Source organism: Gymnodraco acuticeps, unplaced genomic scaffold (assembly GCF_902827175.1).
Source record: "Gymnodraco acuticeps unplaced genomic scaffold, fGymAcu1.1, whole genome shotgun sequence".
Lineage (NCBI taxonomy): Eukaryota > Metazoa > Chordata > Actinopteri > Perciformes > Bathydraconidae > Gymnodraco > Gymnodraco acuticeps.
The window spans coordinates 1308004-1333841 of record NW_022991584.1 but is presented as its reverse complement, the minus strand read 5'-3'; the positions used below and the strand labels follow the sequence as shown (position 1 = coordinate 1333841).

Genomic DNA, 25838 nt, shown 5'->3' with positions numbered 1-25838 from the left:
CTTGGAAATGTTGGATTTAAGTGATAAAAACAGACATAACTCAAAGTACAATTGAAGGACAGCATAGGGAAGATCACTGATTGGGCTTGGGTTACATACCAGATAAAATACCAACAGCCCTTATCTATGGCGCTCAAAGGTTAAGCAAGGAACCAATTTGCTTTGGTTGCAGTATTTCTTACATAAATGCAATCTGTTGTTTTCCAGCCTACAGAAAATCTCATGTCAGACTTGACACATTTGCAGCACTCAAAATAAAATCCCAGATGTGCTGGTTTAATGGCCCTTTTCTGATATTTCCTTGCAAGAAAGATTTAAATAAGAGCAATTCAGAAAGAAAAATACATTCAATATGTTTTCTTAATGTTTTATTCTCCTTGTTTCAATATTTTCACCAAATGAAAGTCCTTGAATACTAGAAAAAGGTGTGGGAATGGATGGTTATAGACCTACACATATTCTACTAAGGATATACTGTAAGAATAAATGCTTGGGCATTAATGTCATGACATGAATAATAAAGCAAATCAATATCTGAACAATAAACAATTAAGAACAAATACACAATTAAAACATTCAGAATTAGGGTCAGTGTTTGTTGCCTGAATATTATTTCTTAGAAATCAAGTATGAATATAGATTTAGAATGCATTTATATAGAGCAAGAATACAGCCCAAGTAAGTAAAGGTGGCAAAATAATTTATACAAAAAAATGTAATTGTTTTGTATGATTATCAAATTATTATTTTTAGCACACAACTTACTCTTGAGCCCAAAAAATGTACAAAGAGTGGGCGATGACCATGGCGATGACATAATGCTGAAAAGGCGTTATAATACAAAAGAGAGAACCGTCACCGGTGAGCTAAAATGAGTATTTGAATGAATTCAGGTTGAATTCGGGACAGCAACAAAAGAGAATTGAGGTGACTTCAAACGTTACTGATTCATGGTTTGGCTTATTCTTAGAGCATTGGACTCTCCGATAACATGTTAATATATAGATTTTGATCAATGATGTAAATGTACAACAGATTTCTCATCAATATGATTACAAGCACCAAAACATCACATTTGATAGATTTTCATAATAGCAGTTCCAGTATACCCTTAAATGAGTCGACCACATGTGGATCTAAAAGGACGAGGCAGGTGATGCTCTTTATCGTTTTGTTTCTGTCAACAAATCCCCCCAAAAGAGACCAAGACCGATAATGCTTTAATCTTCTTTTGATACTTTCCAACTTCTGTCAGTCTGTTGCTCTGGGATCCCAGCCCATTGGTTGGGTTTTAAAAGAGGAAATAATGCCTAAAACTGCTTTTCCATTAATATGAACAGGATTAAATACTGTATTAGCCGTGTTCATTTTCAGTCACCAACTGATAATCATTTGGTTCACTGGCAGCAGGAGCCGAACTACAATGCCCATGCTCCTTATAATGATGTGCAACAGTTTGGCTCGTTGATGTGTATTTCAGAAGTCAACAATGGAGCTCTATGGCACTGATGGATATTGACAAAACTAAACATATAGAATATCACCACTATCCTTTAAATTAATTTCTGCTGTACAGAAAAAGAGCTTTTAAAGCAAGCAGCAGGTTTCCCAGTGCTCTTCACCATGTAGGTGAACATGTCAGCAGCACACGACAGTTTGCACACAACACTCAGGCAAGGCTGAAGATCTTAAAGAAGAGAGGCACCACACTGACACAACTAAAACCAACAACACTGTAGACGATGTAACGGTACGGCAGCTCTACTTTCATGTGCTGCCGCGCCTGTCTCACGTCGTCTGTTGGCAGGCCGAACAGTCGACATAAGGACGGGATAGTCACTGCTTTCATGACCATTCTCGTGACGAGGATGACGGCAACTCCGATGACGAAGCGCAGCAGGGAGAGGAATACCAAGCTGAAGCTGATGGGTGGTAAAGTTAGAGGAAGGGAGGACAGCTGGGGGTCCAGCAGCAGACCCAGCTGGTAGTTCACGTGGGTGCCGATGGCAGCCCCTACCCCGGTGCCCAGAGCCTGAGCTGTGTCGCCCCGAGAAGTGCTCCAGGAGTCCAGAGAGAAAGCCACAAGTCCCAGGCTCACATGTGACACGATAATCACAAGTGGAGCAAAGCGGTCCGTCATGTAGAAGCTGTCAATCGTCTCCAAAAGTGGGTGGAAAAAGGCTAGAATAAGAAGGCTGTACAGGAACCCAGTGATTACCTCCTGCAACACAGGCACATCTATCAGTGGAAACCAGGCGTATACAACATGAAAGAGAATCAATCACATTTGATTTATACAGCCAAATATCACAAATTACACATCTGTCTCCGGGAGCTACACAGACTGTAAACATTCCCCAAAAGAAACTCAACAATTAAAGGGGGGGGAAATGGAAGAAACCTCAGGGAGGGCAATAAAGGAGGGATCCCTCTTCCAGCACGACCAGCTGTGCAAAGTCGATATGTTTTACCGATAGCTGTAAAAATACTTGCTTGAAATAACCAAAGTCTTATAAAGCACATGTATGATTCATTAGCTATGTTTTATTGGCAGACTTAAAGTGAGAAGTCAAATCAAAATATGTTCAGACTGTCATTTAGGAACACAATCAGTTTGTATATCATCGTATATCAAAATGAAAGAAAGGCTGCTGACTGATAACCTCAGTTGCCTGGCTACCGAGTCTTATCTACTGGCTTTGATTTGTTTACTGTAGGGCTACAATTATTTTATTATAGATTCATCATTTTCTAGATTAATGGATTTATAGTTTGGTCTACATTATGTGTCTGAGCTCGTTTGCAGAGGCAACGTGGCCTGCTGGGGCAGTATTACGCTATATTATACCTTTCATTTAGATTTTATTAAGGGATTATTTATTTGAAATCATGTATTTGATGTAGTTACCAGAATAGAATGCATCCCCATGTAGACTCTGCTGACACAGACCAGGACGCTCCAGCTGAGAGCCACACTGAACCCGAAGAGGAAGGAGTACTAGGAGAGATAAAGACATGGCATCAAACAAATAGCATTGATATCAGAAAGATGGCTGAAAATGGGTCTGCAAAAACCATCCAGAAAATAGATCTTCAGTGTGTCCATGAAACCAGTTTGACTGCTTTTCCCCTCAGCATCCTGTTGAATATGACCAAACATACAGAAGTAGAAGCTCCTGAACATTGCAGGGCATTAACTGCAACGTTTTCAATTACTTAAAGTATCCTAGAGGTGTGAAAACTCAAGACCCGGGGGCCAAATCTGGCCCGCGACTTCATTTTATGTGGCCCACAAGAGCTCTGAAAGAATAGAATACGTTTATTATATGGTTACATACCGCTTTACAGAAGCATGTTGCCAATAAACTACATGTCCCACAATGCATCTCATTTTGTGACATGCGCACTGAAGAGACTTGCAAATATTTGCCCCAGACTTCTGCTTTCAGAGTAGTTAATTATGAAGTTATTACCCTATCCAATAATGTAATATAATGCATTATTTTATATATATTTATATAGTCTTAAAGGTGGGGTAGGTAAGTTTGAGAAACCGGCTCGAGATACACTTGTTGTTATATTCCATGGAATGCTCTTAACATCCCGATAGCAATGAATATCTTAAGAGCTTTGACAAAAAATCCATAAAAAAATATCATCTGTGGAAGCCGTAGTACTGTAAAAAGCACGACCAATCATTTTAGCCGGCCTGGCTAAAATAACTGGATGGCCTACCTGCCTGTCAGCCTTCCATCTGTGCACAAACTTATCTCGTGCCCTCATTGGTCATGTGCGCGTTCGTGTGTGTTGGAGGAGGGGCTCTGTGAGGAAGTGGCAGATTTTTTCCGGCTGTGTATTTTCTAATTCTAGCGCACTCGAGCTGGTTTCTCCAAAATTACCTACCCCACCTTTAAAGTTGCAACCGGCCCTTTGAGTGCAACCATGATGCTGATGTGGCCCATGTTGAAATTGAGTTTGACACCCCTGTCCTTGACTGTTCAATGTCAGTGGAAATACTAGTTGTAAAACAACACGGAGTATAATCTGTTAAGAAAACATTGAGCTGATATCTTTGAAGGAATTCAGTCAAAGGTCACTGTGTGATAGAAGAATGTACGGCCATGCTAGCTGCTCTGTGAGGCTGTACTGTGGCAGAGCAGAGCTTTGGGCTAAATGCTGACATCAGCATACTAACATGCTCACAATGACAATGCTGACATGCTGACGTTCAGCAGGAGTCACGTTGACATCTGATAATAAGCGCTAATCACCAAGTGAAGCTGAGGCAGATGGGATTTCATTGGTTTTAAAAGTATTTGGTTAAAAACCTAAGTATTAAACTAAATTGAGATGGGCATTGAGTACCAAATATCAATGACATTTGATAATAAGCAAAGGTCTTTAACCACTATTAAGATGACACCTGCATCTTCCTCGAGCCGAGGCAGCTGTTTATGATATGCATCTTATCTTTGGTAACCTTTTGCCTCAGAAAGATCCTCGACCTTGACAACAGTGAACTTGATGACACAACAAAAGGGTCAAAGCAGTTCAGAAAACTGGCTGAACTTGAATCAAGAGTCCTTAATACAGCGTACTACTTGGCAGGGCTCTACACTCACATGTATTTAAAAGATGGTAACGTTTTTGAGATATAACTTGCAGATTGCAGGGTCGCTGAGATAAGGGATAAGACAAGATGTTGAAATACAGGAAGGATGCAACAAACAAAGAGCAGGAATGCATGGTGGTGTTTCATAAATGCTGCACTCTTCAAACAGCATAGAGGCTTTAGGCAATGGTTGGAAAGCATTCTGACCAATTCAAATCCCTAAGAGAATCCATTTGGGTTTGAGAACACTTAAGTTATTAATGACGACAACTCAAAAGTTTGGAGGTTAGGTTATTGCTTCATAAATGATCTTAGAGTGCACACAAACCCAAATGCAGCCAAGTTTCCTTTTGGCTTGCCATAAAGTGAATCATGGGATTAACAGTGATCAGTGACAGCCATAGTAAGTGAAGTGTTTGATGTCTTCGAGCTCTCTGGTCTGGCTCATATCACAGTACTACACTATGTTTTTCTCTGCAACTCCTCAGGAGTAAAGTGCCCCTCCCAACCGCTTCCTCCGATTGTAACCAGAAAAGACTCACAGGAACATTTGTGTTCAGTTTTCCACGACTGTATAACTTTGTTCATTTGCATTGTGGTTTATTAGCCGCTTTCACACCAAGTACTTTGCCGTACTTAGTGCCGGCACTTAGTACCCCCATGGAACTTAGTACAGATCGCGTTCACACCGGAATACATTCCCTGAGGGAAGATTACGCAAATGAGCCGCTGACGTCACTTCTTCTTCTTCTGCTTTGGGTTTACTGGCAGGCCGCAAACCACTTCACGGCGTATACTGCCGCCCAAAGTCCCCGGCCGGAAGTCCCCGGAGTTTGGGACTGGCTTCAGTAGAAGCTGCTGGGACTCCCAGCAGCCTCTACTGAAGCCTTCCGAGTAAATCGCCAGAACGCCGACACCTCCTCATCTCCACCGCTCCCATGTTTTCTTTTGTGTTGCCATAAGCTATTCTCTCTCCGTTGGTGCATCGGGGCTAATGCTAATGCTAATAACGCTAATGCCAGCAAATACAATGGCGGCTTCACAAAGCTTTTCAGAGTTTTACGGGGCGTGGTTTGCAATTCGCCCAGCCAATAGAAATTGGTACTTTTTTCTCCCCAGGAAAGTACCACCTCTCAAGCAGGCACTACAAATGGGGGTAAAAGTTCCCGGTACTAAGTACTCTTTTTGGTGTGAACGCAAAATAAGGGGTACTAACGGAACTAAACGGGAAAAGTACGGGGAAAAGTACTCCGGTGTGAACGCGTCTATTGATACTTAGGAGCATAATGGTAACTTGGGCTGCAACTCACAATTCGTTGTATTATTAATGAATCTTCTAGTTATAGTCTTGATGTATAGTTTTGTCAGTTCCAAACCTCAGAACCTTCAGTTTAATGATGTAGAACTGTGAAAAACAGGAACTCTCTTTATTAAAAGAGGCTGACAACTGTGTTTTCTGACATTTGTGTCACGTGGAGCTTGTGATATTTTACAAGGTCAAGTGCTTTGTGGGTTTCATGACCGCTGGTGTTTTTAAGTTGGACTTTATTAATTCAGACCACCTTCCCAGTGGGTTATCAAAGCCAGATATTTGTTGATTTAGATTTATAAGGTTGTGGCCTAGTTCTGCCATGTGTATTGCCCTCAGAGATGGATTAACACTGTGGGGGCTATCAAATCCTCCCCTTCCCCCCCACTCTTTGTGTATAATGTGTATTTCCTGCCTCAGATCAGCTGGAATACTGCAGTGTGTTGGTTGGTGTGTAATTAAACACACATATGTGTGAGCATCATATTAACCTAAAAACCAGAAAGGTGGAAACACTAATCCACTAAATAATTTCACCTCTAAAAGGAAAACGAATATTGATCATGTTGCAATTTATAAAAATATGTATTCCCCCCATCAATATCTTTGCACATCCCGCACTAAACTGTAATATTTTGTGTTTTTAAAGTATCTTTTTCATAGTTGTATTGTCATTTTTACATAATGACTTTTAAAGTACTATGCCTGTATCTTTGTTTCCTCTTAAATGTATTCACAGGCATAGTTTATTGTATGCACCAAACACCATGGGGATTTCTTGTAAGTGAGAACAGTAAACTACTTGGCAATAAACTTTCTTTTGATTCTGAAAGTCAACTTGGAGCTTTATGGGGCCTGTGTGGCAGCCAACCCCTCATGATGTTAGTAAATCAGCCTTTTTTTTAAAAACTTCTGCACACTTGTACCTACACTGCACATCTTCTGTCTGCAGCTACAGCACAGAAAGATGTTATGTTCATATAGATCTGAAGCTTATAGTGATGCTCTATGTTTAAAAAGGGTGCTCACCTGCCACCGTCCATAGGTGAGCATGAAGAGACAGAAGGGTATGGCTGTCCCCGTCATAGCGTGCGTGGACGGCATACTGTACTCGGAGTTGTAGAAGACCTCCACCTTGACCACAGGAGGGGACGCGGGCCGGGACCAGCGGACCATGTCTTTGGTGGACTGTCCCACGAACAGGTTCCAGGCCCAGACCACGATGAGTCTCCGGCTGACCAGGGCGTCGATGTTCCAGAAGAGGAAGGGGAAGAAGACGATGAAGAACATCTCGTTGCCCAGCTCCGTCCCAAACGTGAACAGGTAGAACAGAAACTTGTTGTGGATGAGGAACTCCTGACCCACGTCTCCGGTCAGGGAGTTTTTCCGCAAGGGTTTCGCTCTGGTTGTGTCCGGGTCGACGGACGGAAAATCAGGCCCGGCTGTAATGTCACCCTGCATCCCCTTCGCATCCCCGGCTGCTCCGTTCACAACACTACTGTCCGGTCCCCTCTTCCTCAGCACGGGGCTTTCAGGCTCCGACTCCGCGCGGTCCGGCTCGCTCGGTTTAACCGGAAATGTCCCTTTAACGCCGCACACTTTTTGAAACCTCGCTACATGGCGGGGGTCTTGGAGATAATTACACATCTGTACAAACGTCTTTAAAAGGTCGGTCGCCATGACTACAATAACTGTTGTTTTTTTAACGGGTTGTTTTTAAAATTGCTTCGTCGTAAAAATGGAGTTCATGTTCGTAGACCGAGATTAAAGGGAAGAGGAGCTCGGCGGCCGTGGCATTCCTCTTAACGAAATAAAACAACAGTGTGGGAGCTAACAGCACGGAGCAGCTACGCGGCACTACTGCCTGTTATCCGCATTCAAAACACAGATCTTGTACAGCGGAGGAGGCGGCAGCATCCAAAGTCCGTTACAGTTAACCATTACTTTCCCGTAAATCCCATTCCATCCAACTAACTGCGTCAGTCAGGCCGTTATTCCTGTTTCACTACTCTTCTTCTTTTTATTTTTCTTCTTCTTCTAGTACTTCAACTATGTGTGTCTTCTTCGTTTGACTTTATTTTAGTCGGTCTCAATCAAAAATATTGGAGTTACCACCCCTGCTGGAGTTGCGATAAATTACACATAAATACAAAAAGATTGCCTCAAAACTAAAGTACTTGTTGTGCTGGATGACCAGTGGTAGACAGTGGGGGGAGAGGTACTCAGATCAAATTCAAAGGAGTTTTATAGGCATGACCATGAAAAACATAACATTGCCAAAGCATGTAGTACAAGGTGTTAACAAAATAAAAGAACACCAATTAACATACATTGTAATGAACGATACATGTGGGCGTGGCAAACAGCAAAAACATTAACTCACTCACTGTTCCTGAGGTTGTGGCAGGCAGGGTTGGGAGGGTTACTTTGTAAATGTAATCAGTTACTGATTACTGAATACATGGCTCTGAAAGTAATCCGAATACAGTTACAGTTACGTGTCTTAAAAAAGTAACGTAATCAGATTACTTTTAGATTACTTTTGGATTACTTTCTTTTTCCATAACAGATGGGTATGTTTTGGTGAACAGGAGACACAAAAAGCAAAAGGAAACTGAACGTATTTTTACTGTTTTAATGGCTTATCAAGAGCACAACTGAAACATAACATCTGAAACGATGCAACAACATAGGCTAATACACTTTTTGGGGATGCAGCTTGGGATGTGAGGAGTGAGGGACACGGCTTAGAACGGGCGTGTCGCATTCTGTCCTGCAAGTGTTGGCAGGACATGAATTAAAATGTCGAACTCGGACTTCATTTTAAGGACATGTCGGCCAGGGGTGTAGAGCTATATTTGTTTAAGCACCGGATCGGCAAAACAGGAGACTCTGTGCACAGTGCACCAGTCTGCCTTGATCTATGAATTCATGTCCGTGACACTCACAGTAGCCTATCTGCTGCCCACAGCTGTTTTATAGAAGGAACACCTCCTTCACTTCATGAAATCTCTGCAGCACCAGGAGGCAGCGGGAGGGTTAACTCAGAAGAGGAGCGTGCCGTGCCTTTCACGCACCGCCTTCGCTGTGTTTACCTTCAGAATCATAAGGCTAAAGAGCGACCGCAGGCTGATGTGTTTTAACCACACACACCTCTACACACACACGACTTAAACGCAGACTTTTGTTCCTCCATGTTTCGTTGTTATTGTTTCACTGAGCGGCCCCGCCCCTTTTTTTCGCTCCCTTTTTTGGTCCATCTGCGGCGGTAAAAGTGTTTGTGCGCTGTGATGATTCGGCTGTAGCCTACCTTTAATAATGAATATTAAATGTTGTGAGGAAATATTTCCATCAATAATTCCAATAAGTAATCCAAAATGTATTCACTTCAGGTTTACGAAAGTAACTGTAATCAGATTACTCGTTTTTCAAATGTAACGCGAGCTGAATACAGTTACTTGATTTTTGTATTCTGATTACGTAACGCCGTTACATGTATTCCGTTACAACCCAACCCTGGTGGCAGGTAAACAAATATTCTGCTGCTCTAGTGAGCTCTCCTAGGATTGTGGTCAAATTCAGGATGTTTGTTATTACATTTATGGAAATATTTTGTTCGGATTGGTTTGAATTGTGTTCATTCTGTCAGAAAGTGCAACTCTGTTTCTACTTTGTCTGATCTTGTAAAAGTAGAAGAACCAGAGTGAAGGAATACTCTGTTACAAGTAAAAGTCCAGCAATCAAAATGTTACTCAAGTAAAAGTACTAAAGTATAAGCATCAAATAAAAGTAAAATGACTCATTATTCAAATTTGCCCATTTTAGAATAATATATGTAATATGTTTGTATTATAATGATTGATGCATTATAGTGTTTATCGAAGCTGGTAATGGAGCAGCTAGTTTTAAAAACTTTGTATACTGCAGGGTAGCTTTTGAATTGTACTGCAGGTGTAACTAAAGTCTTATTTAAGTGTTGATTATATTTCACATCATTAATCCAAATCTGCAAAGTAACTAGGTACTAAATAAATGTAGTGGACTAAAAGTACACGATTTAGCTCTGAATTGAAATGTGTAGAAGTACAAAGTAGCAAAAAAGTAGAAGTCTCTCTAAATGGTATTAAGTATACTTGAGTACGTTACTTTTACACCACTGGTGGTAAAATAAGTATTCAGAATATTTACTTAAAATACTAGTAATAAACTGAAAATATTCTATTGCAAGTAAAAGTCCTTCATTTAAAACCTAACGAGTTAAATGATGAATGTATAATCACTCAAATGTAAAATCAAAGCGAATAAATATCGATACATCTCCAAATAATTTACCATTTTAAACAAAAACATAATTTTCTTAATTTCTACAACATTGTAATAGAAATATCAGGTCCGTGTATGTATGATCAACGTTATATGTCAACAAAGGTACTTTAAATTCAGTCTAATTCATGTGTATTCTACGGGTCTGAAAATCCAGAGACCACAATAACACACGAAAGCAGCGACATCCCCTTTCAAAATAAAAGCATCGAATTTAATGTTCTTTATTTTTATTTATATATGCTGATGTGACTTTTACCCATGATGTGTACTAGATATATCTTAAAGATGATTGTTATTTAGTGGGTAAGGATCTATTTATCTTATATGTTGCATGTTTTTGGACTAAACTCATGTCACGCCCGGTCACGCCTCAAATACATTCCAACGTGGCTGGATTTGAAATATAAATATAACAGTTTAGCGATATTAGATCAAATGTACCACATGTTCCACATTTCATAATCTTCCATTTATGTTAAGTAAAACTGAAACAATGTCACATTCAGAAAAAGGCTTTTATTTTTAAAACTTCAGCCTGGAAGTTCCTATTAAAAATCTGGTAGTTTAACTGTGGTGGTGCACGCTCCGGCCAGGCAGTGATCTGAGAGGGTATTTTACAACAGCACGACCACCGAGCAGCTCTGAGTGTGTGTTCGGAAAACTCACAATGCATGGGGGTAAGAGAGGACTGGTGGCCCCGCAGAACACTTTTCTGGAAAATATTGTCCGGCGCTCCAGCGGTGAGTTTTACTTTGAAAGAAAAAACAATAATTAATTGATGTTAATCCGGCATGTCAGTGAAGGTACCGCACAGGGCTGCACGGGATGTAAAACCTCTCATGTTGTTTCTGTTATTTAACGAGAAGCAGCTCCACTTTGTTGGTGATTTCACACGTTTTTCTTTATTACACTGTACATTAAATATATGTCCTGATGAATTGCTTAACAAACTCAAATAGTTTAGTGTAATTCACATAATAGAGTATTCTTGTCACCCTAAATATATATTGTTTCACTTGTTTATATATAGAAACAGGTTTAATGATCTGTCCAAGTACATTTCATTTATGTTCTGCTTAAGATTTAAGGCTCTTTTTAATAAATATGTCCTTTATTTCTGATGAGCTATTGTAGATGCAGGACTATAGGAAAACATGTTTTAGTGAAAACAAGAATGTGGTGTGGGTACTTTTATGTATGTGCATTATACAATAAATAAATAAATCATAATAACAATTCAGCAGAAGATGTTGCAGAGGTGCTGGTCAGTCAGACCATTTTTGTTATATTTTACATGAAACCCTAGTGATCATAATTTAATTCATTAATATTTGTTATTATGTATTATTTATTATACAGAAAGGTAATACTGTTATTAAAAATGCATTCATTTATATGAAAGTGAGACTAAGTGTGAGATGGATGGTTTTCATTACAGAAGAAGTGCACAGTGTAAGACAAACTGTAGTATAAACTGTGTAAAGGCGGAAAATGAACCATGAATTAATAATTTATACAAATTCAGTCGGGGACAATAACCTAAAGTTTAGAAATGATTGTCTCTCTCCTGCAAACGGTCGCAGAAAGGACTCATTGATTTACAGCATAAACTAATCCGACACACAAACGTTAAATTCAAGATAAACAAGCCGAAGCTTCGAGTGTGACAGCTGTAATGCGGACTGTAAATAGCAGAAAACGTCCTCAGTCTTTTCTCTCCCGACAGCAGCTCTGTCCAAACGGCTGTAAAGCTGGAGAAGTTTGCATTTCCTCATCAATATTTAGGACTGGAACATAAACATTTTATCAACAATTATTTCTACCCAGTGACTCGTCTGAATACCAATGCTTGCTGATTCTTTCTATATTAATGATCGTGTGTCTATTATGCATTATATGGTTATTAAAATGATGTGGAGCTTTAGGGTGATTTGAATAATTGCAATCATTGGAAGTACAGATTTGCAGAGGTTTTCTCTTATTCATGACACTGGTTAGCTGGACCTGTAGGAGAGTTTAAAAAACAAACAAAAAATCGAAATGATCAAATCCAGAAACAGCCAAATCAGTCACTTGAATGACACTGCAGTTGCATAACTCCCGCTGCAATGATTGGATGGCCTTACTTTCCCCAACAAAACCCCCAAAAGGTGGATCAACAGCTGCACTTGAGTCTGCAGGGGTGTAGAGTTGTGATGAGTTTTGTTTCTCACTGCTGTATTGTTGCTGTATTTTGGTGCAGAAACCAGTTTCCTGTTGGGAAATGCACAGATCTCGGAGTGGCCGGTCGTTTACAGCAACGATGGATTCTGCAAGCTATCTGGATATCACCGAGCTGAAGTCATGCACAGGAGCAGCTCGTGCAAGTAAGATATGAGTCTCTGTCTAACATACGTACATGAGTGATGCAAAGATTGGAGGGTGCAAATCTTTTTACTTTTGAAATTTGGATCACAGCTCCAGCTCCTCCTGATGAGCAAGGATTTATCATTGTTAGTTATCAACAGAAGAATGAAGAACAACTGTAAATGAGCCGAATTTAGACCCAAAGGCTTACTTTCATCTGGTGTCCCTTGTTAGATGTTAAAAAGTAAAAAGGCACCCTGAAATCTCTGATCTTTATATGCATACGAGATATATTTTTAAAAGCCCAACTAATTATGGAAGTGGTAAAATTGGACTGAGGACCAGGAATGAAAATACAACACTCTGTTGTCATCACAAGGAAATGTGAACACTGATTTGCAACAGCAGAAGAAGAAAAAGTGTTCAATCCACTTCAGTATCTTCTCTCTTTGACCTTCTGCCTTTCTTTTCTTTCTTTTAACATGCTCCATTTTGCTTCTTGGTTTTCTCTCTCCCTTATTTTGCAGTTTCATGTATGGTGACCTGACTGATAAGAACACAATAGACAAAATCAGACAGACCTTTGATAACTACGAGTCCCAGTTCTATGAGGTGCTGCTCTATACAAAGAATAGTGAGTACATTTATTGAATTCTATGTGTTTTACCAAATCGGTTATTTGTATAATAAAAATGTGTTTATGTACAATTTTTGATTTCACACTGCTTAAATGTAATCTGTTTTCCATAGGACTGCCAATATGGCTCTACATGCAGGTAGCTCCAATCAGAAATGAGAACGACAAGGTGGTGCTCTTCCTCTGCACCTTCAGAGACATTACACTTTTTAAACAGCCGATAGAAGACGAGTCAACTAAAGGTGAGACGTCTTTATGAGCCAAATTGTTTAAATTTGCTATCATTGTTTCAGCGTTGTCACTGTTGGAGTTACATTTTGGTTTCTTATTCCACGCACTAAAGGCTGAGAACACACATTTACTTCACATTCAGATCAAATTATTGTCAAATGTCTCATAATGGTTCAGGCAGTGAAAGCAAAGCTAAATGTATCCTCACACTCCATGGAGGGTGCACCCGAAAGTCTTGAGCACACATGAGTGACTTAACAGACGTTTGTTTCCTGGTATGTAACATACAACTGTCCAGGTGTTGTGTGTGCGGGTCAGTGAACACTGGTCTCTGAGGGTGCCATGTCCCAGGGGATCAAGTGTGCCACTAAGACTTTCACATACGTCAAGCAGAAACAAAGGACACTTGGGCCACCATTACCATCCACAGAGATGATAAATATTGATCATAAATGGAGGGGATAAAATAAATATCATTGCATTTTCACACAAAAATTGCAAGCTGGCAACATTTAATAGGCTTTAAAGGGAAGGTTCAATCACAATGTCCTCTTCTTTGACATGCTGAATCATGTAATGTTGTAAATTAAAGATGAACACAGTTTAAAAACGTATTTGAGTGATGTACTAAATAGTACAGTATTTTAAAATTATGCACAAATTAATTTTATAGCATTTTTGGTTTTAGTATTTCTTCCTTTCTGCTTAGAAATGCAGTTAGAAGTCTGTCATGATGATGTATTCATGCACTATGGTATGGATTGAAAAATGACTCTCTTTCAAAACTGAGGGTATCTTGTAATCCTACCTCGCATACTTGTCGATACTGGTGGGAAAAAAACATTTTCCAAGCAGTGGAAAACACTTAATTTAATATTAAATCAGAAATGTAGTCTTTTCTTCAAGAAGAACATTATAATTAAATTGTTATTGCCAATGTTGAAAGATGACTATTCTGTATTGGTCACTGCTTTGAAATCATTGTTATTTGTCGTAAAAACGTAATTTGAGGCATCTTTTTATGAATATTTGTGCTGCGTTCCTGCATTTATTTTATTGTTTGTTTTCTCTGTGCAGGATGGACAAAGTTTGCCAGACTGACACGGGCTCTGACCAACAATCGCAACGTGGTGCAGCAGTTAGCTCCACTGAGCAGCACCGAGGTCTGCCACAAGCCGTCCAGACTGGCCGAGGTGAGCAGCGTCCAGGGGTTAGAGAAGAGTTTGGTTTCCACTGGCAATATATCTACTTAAAATACCTCAGCTAAATAAATAAAGTGCCTTAAAAGTAGAACATGTAGAGTCTGTAAACAAATATTGTTCCAATAAACACATTAGAATGCTTCCCAATTAAAAGAAAATAGTGAAAAATCCACCCTAAAACGGCAATGGACACTTTCCAAGATTTTGCACACATAAAAAGATTTCTGACAGGATTACTGTTCCTTGATTCTCAACTATTGATGTTAAATATTCCCTCTCAATGAAAGGCTCTCCAGCTGGGATCAGACATCCTCCCTCAGTACAAGCAGGAAGCCCCGAAGACCCCCCCACACATCATCCTCCACTACTGCACCTTCAAGACGACCTGGGACTGGGTCATCCTCATCCTCACCTTCTACACCGCCATCATGGTGCCGTATAACGTCTCTTTTAAGACAAAGCAAAACAATTTGGCCTCGCTGGTGCTGGACAGCGTCGTGGACGTCGTCTTCCTTATTGACATCGTGTTGAACTTCCACACCACCTTCGTGGGTCCTTCTGGGGAGGTGGTTTCAGACGCCAGGCTCATACGCATGAATTACCTGAAGACGTGGTTCGTCATCGACCTGCTGTCCTGCCTGCCCTACGACATCATCAACGGCTTTGAACATGTAGATGAGGTGATTGAGCTTTTATTAATTGACTGCTAAAATGGCCCGTGTGTTGGTACCTGTCATTGCGTATGAATATCAACAGATTTCTGATTGACTGTTCTTTTGTAGGATATCATCGCCTCTGCTACTCAAACAAGTAATCTTCGGGAGTCTTTCCACAGGAATACCACACGAACAGAAGATTCGTTTCTGCCAGTAAGGACATTTTTTAAAGCTGCTTTGAGCAATTGCTTTGTATATTGACAATGAACCCATAAAGAAATATCACTTTACCACCGCAAACAGCAGACAGACAGAGTTGGTGAGTGTAATGGAGTAGATTGGTGGTATACTGAATAATGGGAAAATAGCTTTGCAAACCAAGATAATATAACAAAGTCAGTTGATAGTTTATCAAAAAAAGAAAAGAAAAACCTTCTTTGTAAAAGTACAAAGGAATGCAGTAGGGCTCCCACTGGTGGTTATTTTCATTATCAATTAATCTGTTAATTATGTTTTGAAGAAATAATACAATTAAGGTTCAAAGATTTAAATTGTTTGTTGAGCTCGGGCCAACAGTCCCATAAATATTCAGTTTATGATCATAAAAGACTACAAAACCAAGAAAAATATTTACATCTAAACATTTGGGAAGATTTTGACCCACCTCGCTCCCGCTTCTCACAGCAGGGTCTCAGCAGCCTGTTCAGCTCCCTGAAGGTGATCCGCCTGCTCCGGTTGGGCCGGGTGGCTCGGAAGTTGGACCACTACCTGGAGTACGGAGCAGCTGTCCTGCTTCTGCTGGTGTGCGTCTTCGGTCTGGTGGCCCACTGGTTGGCCTGCATCTGGTACAGTATCGGGGACTATGAGGTCATCGATGAGACCACCAACACCATAAAGACGGACAGCTGGCTCTACCAGTTGGCCCTGAGCATCGGGACTCCTTACCGATACAACGCCAGCGGGACGGGACAGTGGGAGGGGGGACCCAACAAGGACACGCTGTACATTTCTTCTCTCTACTTCACCATGACGAGTCTCACCACCATCGGATTTGGGAACATTGCTCCGGCCACAGATGGAGAGAAGATTTTCTCCGTGGCGATGATGATGGTGGGCTGTAAGTAAAATCACTTTCCAACACTGTTTAATATCACAAACATTTCATAAAATCTTCTTGGCAAAACGGTTATCATTCAGTAGAGATCTGTAACATTTAGTCGAAGAATCAATCAGTTGACTTTTTTACTGAAATTAATTTGTTAATCTAGAAAATAACAGGTGGATTAATTGTTAGTAAAATAATGTTTAGTTGCAGCCATACATCTAATATTACACAACAAATAATGTCATAGCTCTACAGTTTCTTGGTATGAGTACTGGTTAATGGAGCAGTAAATGGAGTCACACATCCGTCTAATGCAGATACACACAAGCTCTTTCTACAGCACACACACACACACACACACACACACACACACACACACACACACACACACACACACACACACACACACACACACACACACACACACACACACACACACACACACACACACACACACACACACACACAAACACACACACACACACACACACACACACACACACACCACACACACACACACACACACACACACACACACACACACACACACACACACACACACACACACACACACACACACACACACACACACACACACACACACACACACACACACACACACACACACACACACACACACACACACACACACACACACACACACACACACACACACCGATTAACACAAGGCTTCCAATCATTGCTTGCTCTTGCAAGCCTGGTAGGCCTACCAAAAGCACAAACCCTACATGTATCAATTGCCAGTGGACTGTTTGTCAAGAGAAATTAAAGTGAAGCTTCTCAGAACAGCTTAAATCAAAGTGACCGCTGTTTTTCTTCTTCAATGGACACACAGTCCAACCTTGACAGTCTAAATCAATCCAAGCAGAGGACGAAAGAGCAGCAGCTCTGCCGTTGTTTCTGTAGCATTCAGTGTGAAGTCAGTGTGTGCTGAAACACTTGGAATAAAAAAAAAAGAAAAGAAAATACTCCATCACAGTTATGACTGTAAATTCTCTCATCACAGGAAAAGTTTACCTCAGTGACAGACACACACATGCACCAGTAGGCATGTCATTATTTCAGCTGCTATGGTATTGCTAAAGGCAGTAAGATGTTGTGCAATGAAACTGTAGCTCCTAAAATGTGACAAATATCAACTGAATCAAAAAATAACTCAATACAAACACAAAACTAATACACAGTTTTATCGTTTTTTAAATGTTCCCTTAACAAAGCCTTACAGAGCTAATTGTAGCTAGCTACCACAAAGTGTTTCGTCAGTATAACGCTGAAAGCAGTCTAAATAGAGATTATCTGACGCTTGTTATCGTGACATAAGCTTCCTCTTTATGTCTGCTGTTACAGACGGGAAGTAATATGCAATCAGCTGTACAGCGTTAGCCTCTTCTCAATCTCCCCATCACTCTTCCGCAGACGATACATCCTTTCATGATGTTTTCATTCATGCGTTCATCCATTCATAATATGCCAGTACAACCTTGCAGAAGCAGCAACAATCTGGATGCATTCACTTGCATGCTAGTCACGTTAATTTATCCACAGCCCAGCTGCTAGTTAAGCAACATATGGTGTTTAAGTGCAAACACAGACAGATACAAATAAACTCAAGCCTAAAATGATCAACACAAAGCGGGTTCTGACGGATGAATATGTGGTATAGCAGAAATCAACATTGTTATTTGTTAATACCCATTATTGAAATCAATATTTAAATAATGGAAATATTCAAATGATATCAAATCATTTTATCAGAATCAACAAAAAGCAACACAAAACGTGAACATCTTCACTCTCCACAGTATTCAGTAGTTTACAGTCTCTCTTGACTCCTCTCGTGTAATCTACATATAGCTGCAGAGTCGCTGTTGCTCTCTAGGGAGAGTTTAAGACTCGCCTTTGTCGATAATAAAAAGTGACATGTTCAGCGCACATCACAGCCTGCTCTATGGGGGTTTGTCTGAAGGTTGGTCATCACAAAGCATCGTCTTCGTGTGAATTCACTCATATTGAAATTATCTTGGCATTTTTTCTGCTTTAAATAGTTTGTTTGAACTCAAGGAGTGAATGCTTTTTTTAACGAAGTCACAGATGCTTAATGAAAAATATAGGGACACATCTATTTTCATCCATTAAAACAATGTAAACTGTGACAGTAAAGCAAAGAAAAGCGGGACTTTAATTTTAAAGCTAATACAATACAACATACAATATACGTTTTTCCTTTTAATTATGTTATGGTTTTGAGATGTAGTGTTTTCGCAGTTGGATCAAACTCTCAATGTCCTGTATTGTGGAAGTCAGGCAGTGTGTACAGGCATGTTCTATCTAAAACAATAAGACAAAACATCCTCATTTAAATCCCTTTGAACCTCCTCATAAAAATAGAAATCTATTTTTATGCACGTGTCTATTATTTTCATCACCCAGTGCAGTTACAGTAATACTCCACCTTCAGTGTCACTGCCTCCACTGTCAGCCCTTGCTTACAGTTCCTCCGTCACGACGCGCCTTTACACTAACCTTTGGCCCACTCCTCTAAAACAGCATGTAAAGTGATGCAATAAACACAGTGAGGCAAACACAGAGTGACAGCCACGCTACAAGGTCTCTACTTCCAAAACTAAACACCCATTATTCTGGTGTTGTCCCGAACACGAAGATCACACAGTTAGTTACACTTTTGTGTCGGGTTCAATTACGGCCGATAAATCTCCTGCTACAGATACAGTAATTATGTGAGAGGAAGAGAAGAAAGGGAGAGTTTGCCTACAGGCTCGAGTGTTGTAAAAGGACAATGAGCCATCACGTTAGATATGTATCCTAACCTCTGCGATCCTGCTGTGGCGACTGGAGACGACTCTTTCCTCTTCAGTGGGTAAAAGCTCACGATAAGAGATACTGACTGACTCTTTGAGGTCACTGCAGCGCGGAACTTACAGAGGAAATGTGCATTATGAATTACATTATAACGCTAAATCCACTGCTAAATGATACCCTTCAAAAATCATATATGCAATTTAAAATTACATAATATTTGTTTTCTATTTTGAAAGGCTCATTAAACACATCATATTTGAATAAGTTGTCATTTTTGTGATCATTATTTCATATAAGGCTGCACAAGGTTTAATGTAAATGGATTTACCCTTAACAAATGATACATTTAAGGTTATGCGAGTCTGAGGAGAAAAAGGAGTAGATAATGGTTCATCTGAACTTTGTAACCAGGAGAAAACAAAAATAATATAGTATTTCATTATGAATATATCTTTTTAAAGGTAAAACATGTTGAGTGAACTTAAATAACTTAATTTGCACCACAATTGATAATTAGTGATCCTTTTAAGATACAAGTTATCTCTTTAAAACATTCAAACAATCCATTACACATTTTTATATATGTAATTAATCCATTAATTAACACAACTCCAGATCTTAGATTAATAACGTGAATATTTTGTAATACAAATCCTATTAATGTACATTTTCTTTAAATTGTTAATGTTTCAGCCTTAATATAAACCAACTTTCTAATGATCCCACATGGTTTCCTGGAGTAAAGCATATCCTCCCGTCTCATATTGCTGAATAAATCAGCCCCGCATGTCAGTGTGTTTGTTACGCTGCTTTTTCCCCCCCTGGGTACCTCACTGTCTTCATCTTCTGTTTCAGCGCTGCTATATGCGACTATCTTTGGAAACGTCACCACCATCTTCCAGCAGATGTACACCAACACAAACCGATATCACGAGATGCTCAACAACGTGCGCGACTTCCTGAAGCTCTACCAGGTTCCCAAAGGTCTCAGTGAGCGGGTCATGGACTTCATCGTCTCCACCTGGGCCATGTCAAGGGGCATAGACACAGATAAGGTATCATTAATATACTACAACAAATCCCTATACTCCTAATTTACATAAGATATACAAAAAATAAAATATAATTGGTTGGAAATAGCGTATTCTGATAGATCACCATTCACTGATTGGATAGAAGTCAGTAGTGCCACTAGGGTTTTCGAGTCCAAAGTAAAACTTATGCACAGCTCTGGTGCTATACAAATGCTATTAATTTATACAATATCATACAAAAATATATGAGCAAGGTGGGCAGGTGGACAATAAAGAGCCTCAAAGGTCACAGCAGATGTCCTCGTTGACTCAGGGTTCACACCTGAAGAGATGCCAGATTATTTGTAATCATAAAGCTGTAGTAGGTCATATTTTTGCTGAGCTACGGTAAAAGTGACAGCAGATTGATAGTTTAATAATTGAAAGACTTTATTTTAAAAGGAAAATCACCCAGAAAAAGCCAAGTGTGTGTTGTTATATTGATAATTGAGAATGAAGTCTTGGCTGAGGCCGAGAAATAGATTTATTTTTAAAACAAAAAACTGTTTTTCCCTCCAAGAGTACCAGGATTGGTCCTGACAAAAATGACTTTACTATTCAGTGTGATGTCTATCCATAAACGTCTTCTTGTTTGGTCTTCAGACTGTCGTTATGGCTCAATTAGTTTGCTCTGATATCACAGATCTAAAGAGTATTTAAAGATTATAAATACTACTAAAGGTTTGCTGTGACTGCTATAAATAAGAACGTTTATTATTCATTTGTTTTATCTTAATATATTGTAACACCTCCCCAAAAGCCTGGACTTTGGAAAATGTTGACCCCAATGATAAAAATATGATAATACAGGTTGCCTTAAATACATATTCACTTTTCTGATATCTCTGTCAGGTTCTTTCAATTTGTCCCAAAGACATGCGGGCGGACATTTGCGTGCACCTCAACAGGCAGGTGTTCAACGACCACCCTGCATTCCGCCTGGCGAGCGACGGCTGCCTGCGCTCTCTGGCCGTGGAGTTTCAGACCACCCACTGTGCCCCTGGAGACCTCATCTTCCACATCGGAGAGAGCGTCGACACCCTGTGCTTCGTGGTCTCCGGTTCACTAGAGGTCATTCAGGATGATGAGGTCATCGCAATTCTAGGTAATCTTATGCACTGTGATTAGGTTGACCGGGTGATGTTTTATCTGTGCCTGTGGGTGGAGATAAAACCAGAGCAAAGGTTGTATTAGTGCAAAGATGCGTTTTACTCCACTCACTAGCACTGAATATAGACACTTTTATTCCTGATAAAAGTTGTTCTCTTTCTGAAACTCTCTGTATACTCTAATTCCATCTGTTTACCATTATGTTTTTGTGCTCCCCTTCACATGGTTATGTCAATCATTCTACACTTTTTGCCTATATTAAACCCAGTGATCATGTATGGCTTTCTCCAGGTAAAGGTGATGTGTTTGGAGACGTGTTCTGGAAAGAGACCACCCAGGCGCGGGCCTGTGCGAACGTCAGAGCTTTGACTTACTGCGATCTGCACGTCATCAGGAAAGAGGCTCTGATGAGGGTGCTGGATTTTTACACAGCGTTCGCCAACACGTTCTCCCGCAACCTCATCCTCACCTGCAATCTACGGAAACGGGTAAAGATTACACTTAATGGAAGAAATATCTGTCTTTCTTTCATTCAGGTTAGTTTTCAGTGTCAAACACATTGGTTGTTTTAAGTCTTAAACATTCTCATATATTGCTGTAATTTGATCCTCTGGGATAAAAATCACATACATTCTTAATGAACAATCCCTTTAAAGCCAATCTGCTATATGTGCTGTTGTGCTCGTTGTTCAGGAATAGCTCAGATGAATAGGAATTAAAAGATATGTTTTTATTAAGAATATGCACTTTGATGACGGAATGAAACAACCTCACATTTACTAAAATGACACATTTTCTGTATCTAAGGTCAAGAATAGTCCAGCTACAGCCCTACCAGCGTAATTACAGAAACATGCAGGTTTATAATTATTTGATAATGTTTCGAGTAACATGTACTTTAACTTTACTCTCAAGTTGTTCTAGTTTGATGCAGCTCCATTTAAATAAAAGCTATTATGTAATCAAACTATAACCAACAGTGAAGGAGCTCTAAATCTAAAAAAATTCAAGGCAAATTGTGGATTTTTGTTGAAATATTTATGGCGTGTACTTAAAATGTATTCAATGAGAACAAAGTCATCTATTATTCATTTCCAGCAGCTTTAGAAAAGAGCTTGTTGCTGCTTAGCTTTAACACTTACTGTCTGCCCTCTTCACTTCATGTACTCGGTTAAAGTGCATGAATATGCATTTACTGCACATGGAATATGAGTTATGTACCTAGTGCAATATTTTGAACTTTCATCTTTCAGTTTTAATGTGTTTTTTGCAGTTTGTGACGCTGATTTGATTAAAACAATTGATTCTTTATTGTTAAAGTGTGCTACAGCTTGTTGGTCTTGAGCATTTAGATCAAAATATGACCAACAAACTTGCAGTAGTGGTTTTCTTTGTGGCTTTAAACATACAATCTAAGTTATTTAGGTTCAGGTGAACCCATAGATGACTTAATTGTTGAGGTATAATATTTTTGAAATATTACTGCAGTAGCAATTGTTATTCTGGCGAGTTGGATTCGGTGGTAAGATCAGTTTAAGTTATTGTATATAGTTAAGTTATTACCACAACAAATGTGTTATAGTGCAAGTGAGATGCTAAGAATCATATCAATTTCCTTTCTTTGTCTTCAGAGATAATTCAGAGACCCTCAGGACCTAGATATCGTTCCATAAACAGTTTCCCTCATGCATTGCTACTTTCAATCCTTTAATATTTCAACAGGTCTAGATGGTAATACTTGCTCTACAGCTGCATTATATATGTTTCATCAAAGCAGAGCTATAGTTGTATTTAAAGTAGCCTCGGTGTAAGTGTCCCACATCATCTGTTGCAGGTCATCTTCAGAAAGATTGCAGACGTGAAGAGGGAGCAGGAGCGCCAGAGGAACGAGGTGACTCTCTCCATCCCCGAAGACCACCCGGTCCGCAAGCTGTTCCAGAGGTTCAGGCTGCAGAGAGACGCTCAGACCCCGGGGGAGGCCTACTTCGATCACAACTGTGTGCAGGTGGAGCCGCTGCACCACCATAACTCCGACTCAAACTTGTACACGCAGTGTCAGTCTGTCCCCTCTCAGCAGCAGGAGTACAGCTCCTCGGTGCAGAATAATGCCCCCTGCACAGAAGGGGGGTCCGCAGGGAGCATGGTAGCCCCTCCACAAACACTCATCCACACTGAGGCGTCGGAGCCAAGCGGCACACAGGAAGCCGGGGAGTCGATAGCGAGGCCCGGTGGAGAAAACCAGCTATGTCTGAAGGTCAACAGCCCCGCAAAGGTCACTGCTGCAGGTGGAGCTGCCGGTATCAAAGGGGCTCGAGGCTGGGCAAAGTTTAAAAGTGCCGCTTCAGCCGCACCTGCCGCTTCAGCCGCACCTGCTGCTGCTGCTGCTGCTGCTGCTGCTGCTGCTGCTGCTGCTGCTGCTGCTGAGCCGGAAAAGACTCCACAGAAGGCCGAGGAGTGGCCGAAAGGGTCCGAGTCCTCAAAGCAGTTAGCAGTCCCCAACAAGAACTCAGAGGAAGATGGAGAGATGGGGAACTCAGAGGGGGGCAACGGGGCGGAGGGGACAGAGGAAGAGACGAGCGCCCTGCACAAAACTGACTCCTGTGACAGCGGCATCACAAAGAGCGACCTACGCATCGACCGAGCAGGAGATTCAAGAAGCTCGTTCGAAAGGAGCCCGATGGAAAAGAGCCCGTTTGAGAGGAACCCGTTCGAGCACAGCCTCGGGGTCGACCCCCTCAAACACTCTTTTGTTCAACCCGTGTCCGAACAAGCGCTCCTTCAGGCCGTCCTGCACGAGGCCAAGCTGGAGCTGAAGGGAGACATTCAGAAACTGAGCGGCCGCCTGTCGGTGCTCGAGTCTCAGGTGAGCGAGATCCTCCGCCTGCTGTCGTTAAAAAGACGACTCTCTCTGCCACCGACCTCCTCCCCGAAGCCCAGAGTGAGACACCAGGAGCCGGCCGCTGACTCCAAGCAGGGCACACCCAAAGTTGACGACGGGCCTTTTTGATTTTACTAATCATAAAACCTGGATCTGTTGAGGAACTGATGAAGCACCAGTTTCCATGTCCTGCTGGACTCTGGCTGCCAAAGAAACTTGCATTAAACACTAGACTGCATGAGGAAATCCCCTTTTAACGTTAACTAAGCACTACAGAAACACAGGGGTCTTCACTTATGAGGCCCTGTGTATGTTTGAGAATGCCAAATAGAAACAATTAATGAACAAACTATTAGGAAAGTACTTATTGTTTGGAAACCTGCACATTTTAGAAGCATTGTAAACATGCAGAGATACGTACCTCATAGCTGATAAAAGCATTTTAGCCTGATAGGAGCTGAGGTCAAGTCACATTATTTCCATTCTTTCTAATTTAAGTATTTTTGTATCATTTGTATGAGTTTCCTTATCTTTTTACAATTTTTATTACTTTTTTATTTATTTATTTAAATGTTATTTATTCATTTTATTCTAACTATTATTTGATAATGTGTTCTAGAAAGCAGGAACTTTCACGTATGTTTAATAAATGTCTCCCTCTCTTTAGTTATTAGTTGTCAGGTAATGATATGTGCCTTACAATAATAAAGCCTCGTTCAGGGTTGTTTTGGTGAGACAAAATCAACTCTATGGTATATTTGGAGCATATGTTTTATAATAGAAATGTTAACCTTGTTTGTGTTTTGACCCGTTACTGCACTATGCATTCATTTTAATGAACTTTTTCCAAACTCTTTAAATGGTTTTAGCTTCATTCCCATGCATGTGAAATAGGAGTAGAGTGCAATAATCGCGGTTTATTTAAATATGTTTATTGTCACTTAGCATTATCTCAGTTTTCTTGTGAAATATTTATTTTCCTTAAACAATGATGCAATTGCAGCGACCTCAGTGTATATTCCTTCATGTAACTATGCCTCTGGCTCAGGTATTTTGCTCATATGTTGAATTTAATTATTTATTTCACTATGAACAGTTTCATTTTTGCCTACTGTAAGATTAATAGTAATGGAAATCGCACTTTTAGACTGTAGAAGATTTTAAGTGATGGGTTACTACATGCTGCTATGCAACTCTAAATGAACCAGCACTGCACTTAGCGATGCAAACGTTCACATTTGTTTACTGTGCTTAGATAAATAGGAGAATGAACATGGACAAGCAGCATGGTTACAGTTTTAGTTGAAGATGTTTTCTAATTTTCTGTGCGACTGCTTGAGTATGAACTGTGAGGATGTAAGCATGTGGCTGTTATTTGATTCTATTTTATATTACATGTATAAATGACGTTGCATGCATCCAACAAACCTGTCAACAGTGAAATGAATAATGAAAACTCATGCCTGCTCACCATCTGTTGTTTAGTCTCCTCTGTTACGCAACAAAGTCAGT

The 25838-nt window shown here is 40.3% G+C and overlaps 2 protein-coding genes across 3 annotated transcripts; one reads left to right on the top strand and one right to left on the bottom strand.

The window, feature by feature from the left end:
• Positions 1-351: 351 nt before the first annotated feature.
• Positions 352-7982, bottom strand: LOC117533817 (sphingosine-1-phosphate phosphatase 1-like). The gene is made up of 3 exons (XM_034197772.1): positions 6951-7982; positions 2909-2998; positions 352-2221 (listed from the first exon to the last, which is right to left on the bottom strand). Exons 1-3 carry the CDS (start codon positions 7599-7601, stop codon positions 1670-1672), a joined length of 1293 nt encoding a protein of 430 aa, XP_034053663.1. The 5' UTR covers positions 7602-7982; the 3' UTR covers positions 352-1669.
• Positions 7983-10860: 2878 nt separating this feature from the next.
• Positions 10861-25071, top strand: LOC117533822 (potassium voltage-gated channel subfamily H member 5-like). 2 transcript variants are annotated; one of them, XM_034197778.1, is made up of 12 exons: positions 10861-10987; positions 12490-12613; positions 13121-13227; positions 13344-13472; positions 14539-14654; positions 14951-15343; positions 15446-15532; positions 16004-16436; positions 20121-20320; positions 21191-21443; positions 21740-21936; positions 23283-25071. In XM_034197778.1, the coding sequence occupies exons 1-12, from the start codon at positions 10915-10917 to the stop codon at positions 24453-24455; spliced, it is 3285 nt and encodes a 1094-aa protein (XP_034053669.1). In that variant the 5' UTR covers positions 10861-10914; the 3' UTR covers positions 24456-25071. The 2 variants fall into 2 exon arrangements, with proteins under 2 accessions (XP_034053669.1, XP_034053670.1); XM_034197779.1 differs by lacking the exon at positions 15446-15532 and having other exon boundaries at positions 14951-15368; positions 15972-16436.
• The last annotated feature ends 767 nt before the right edge of the window (positions 25072-25838 follow it).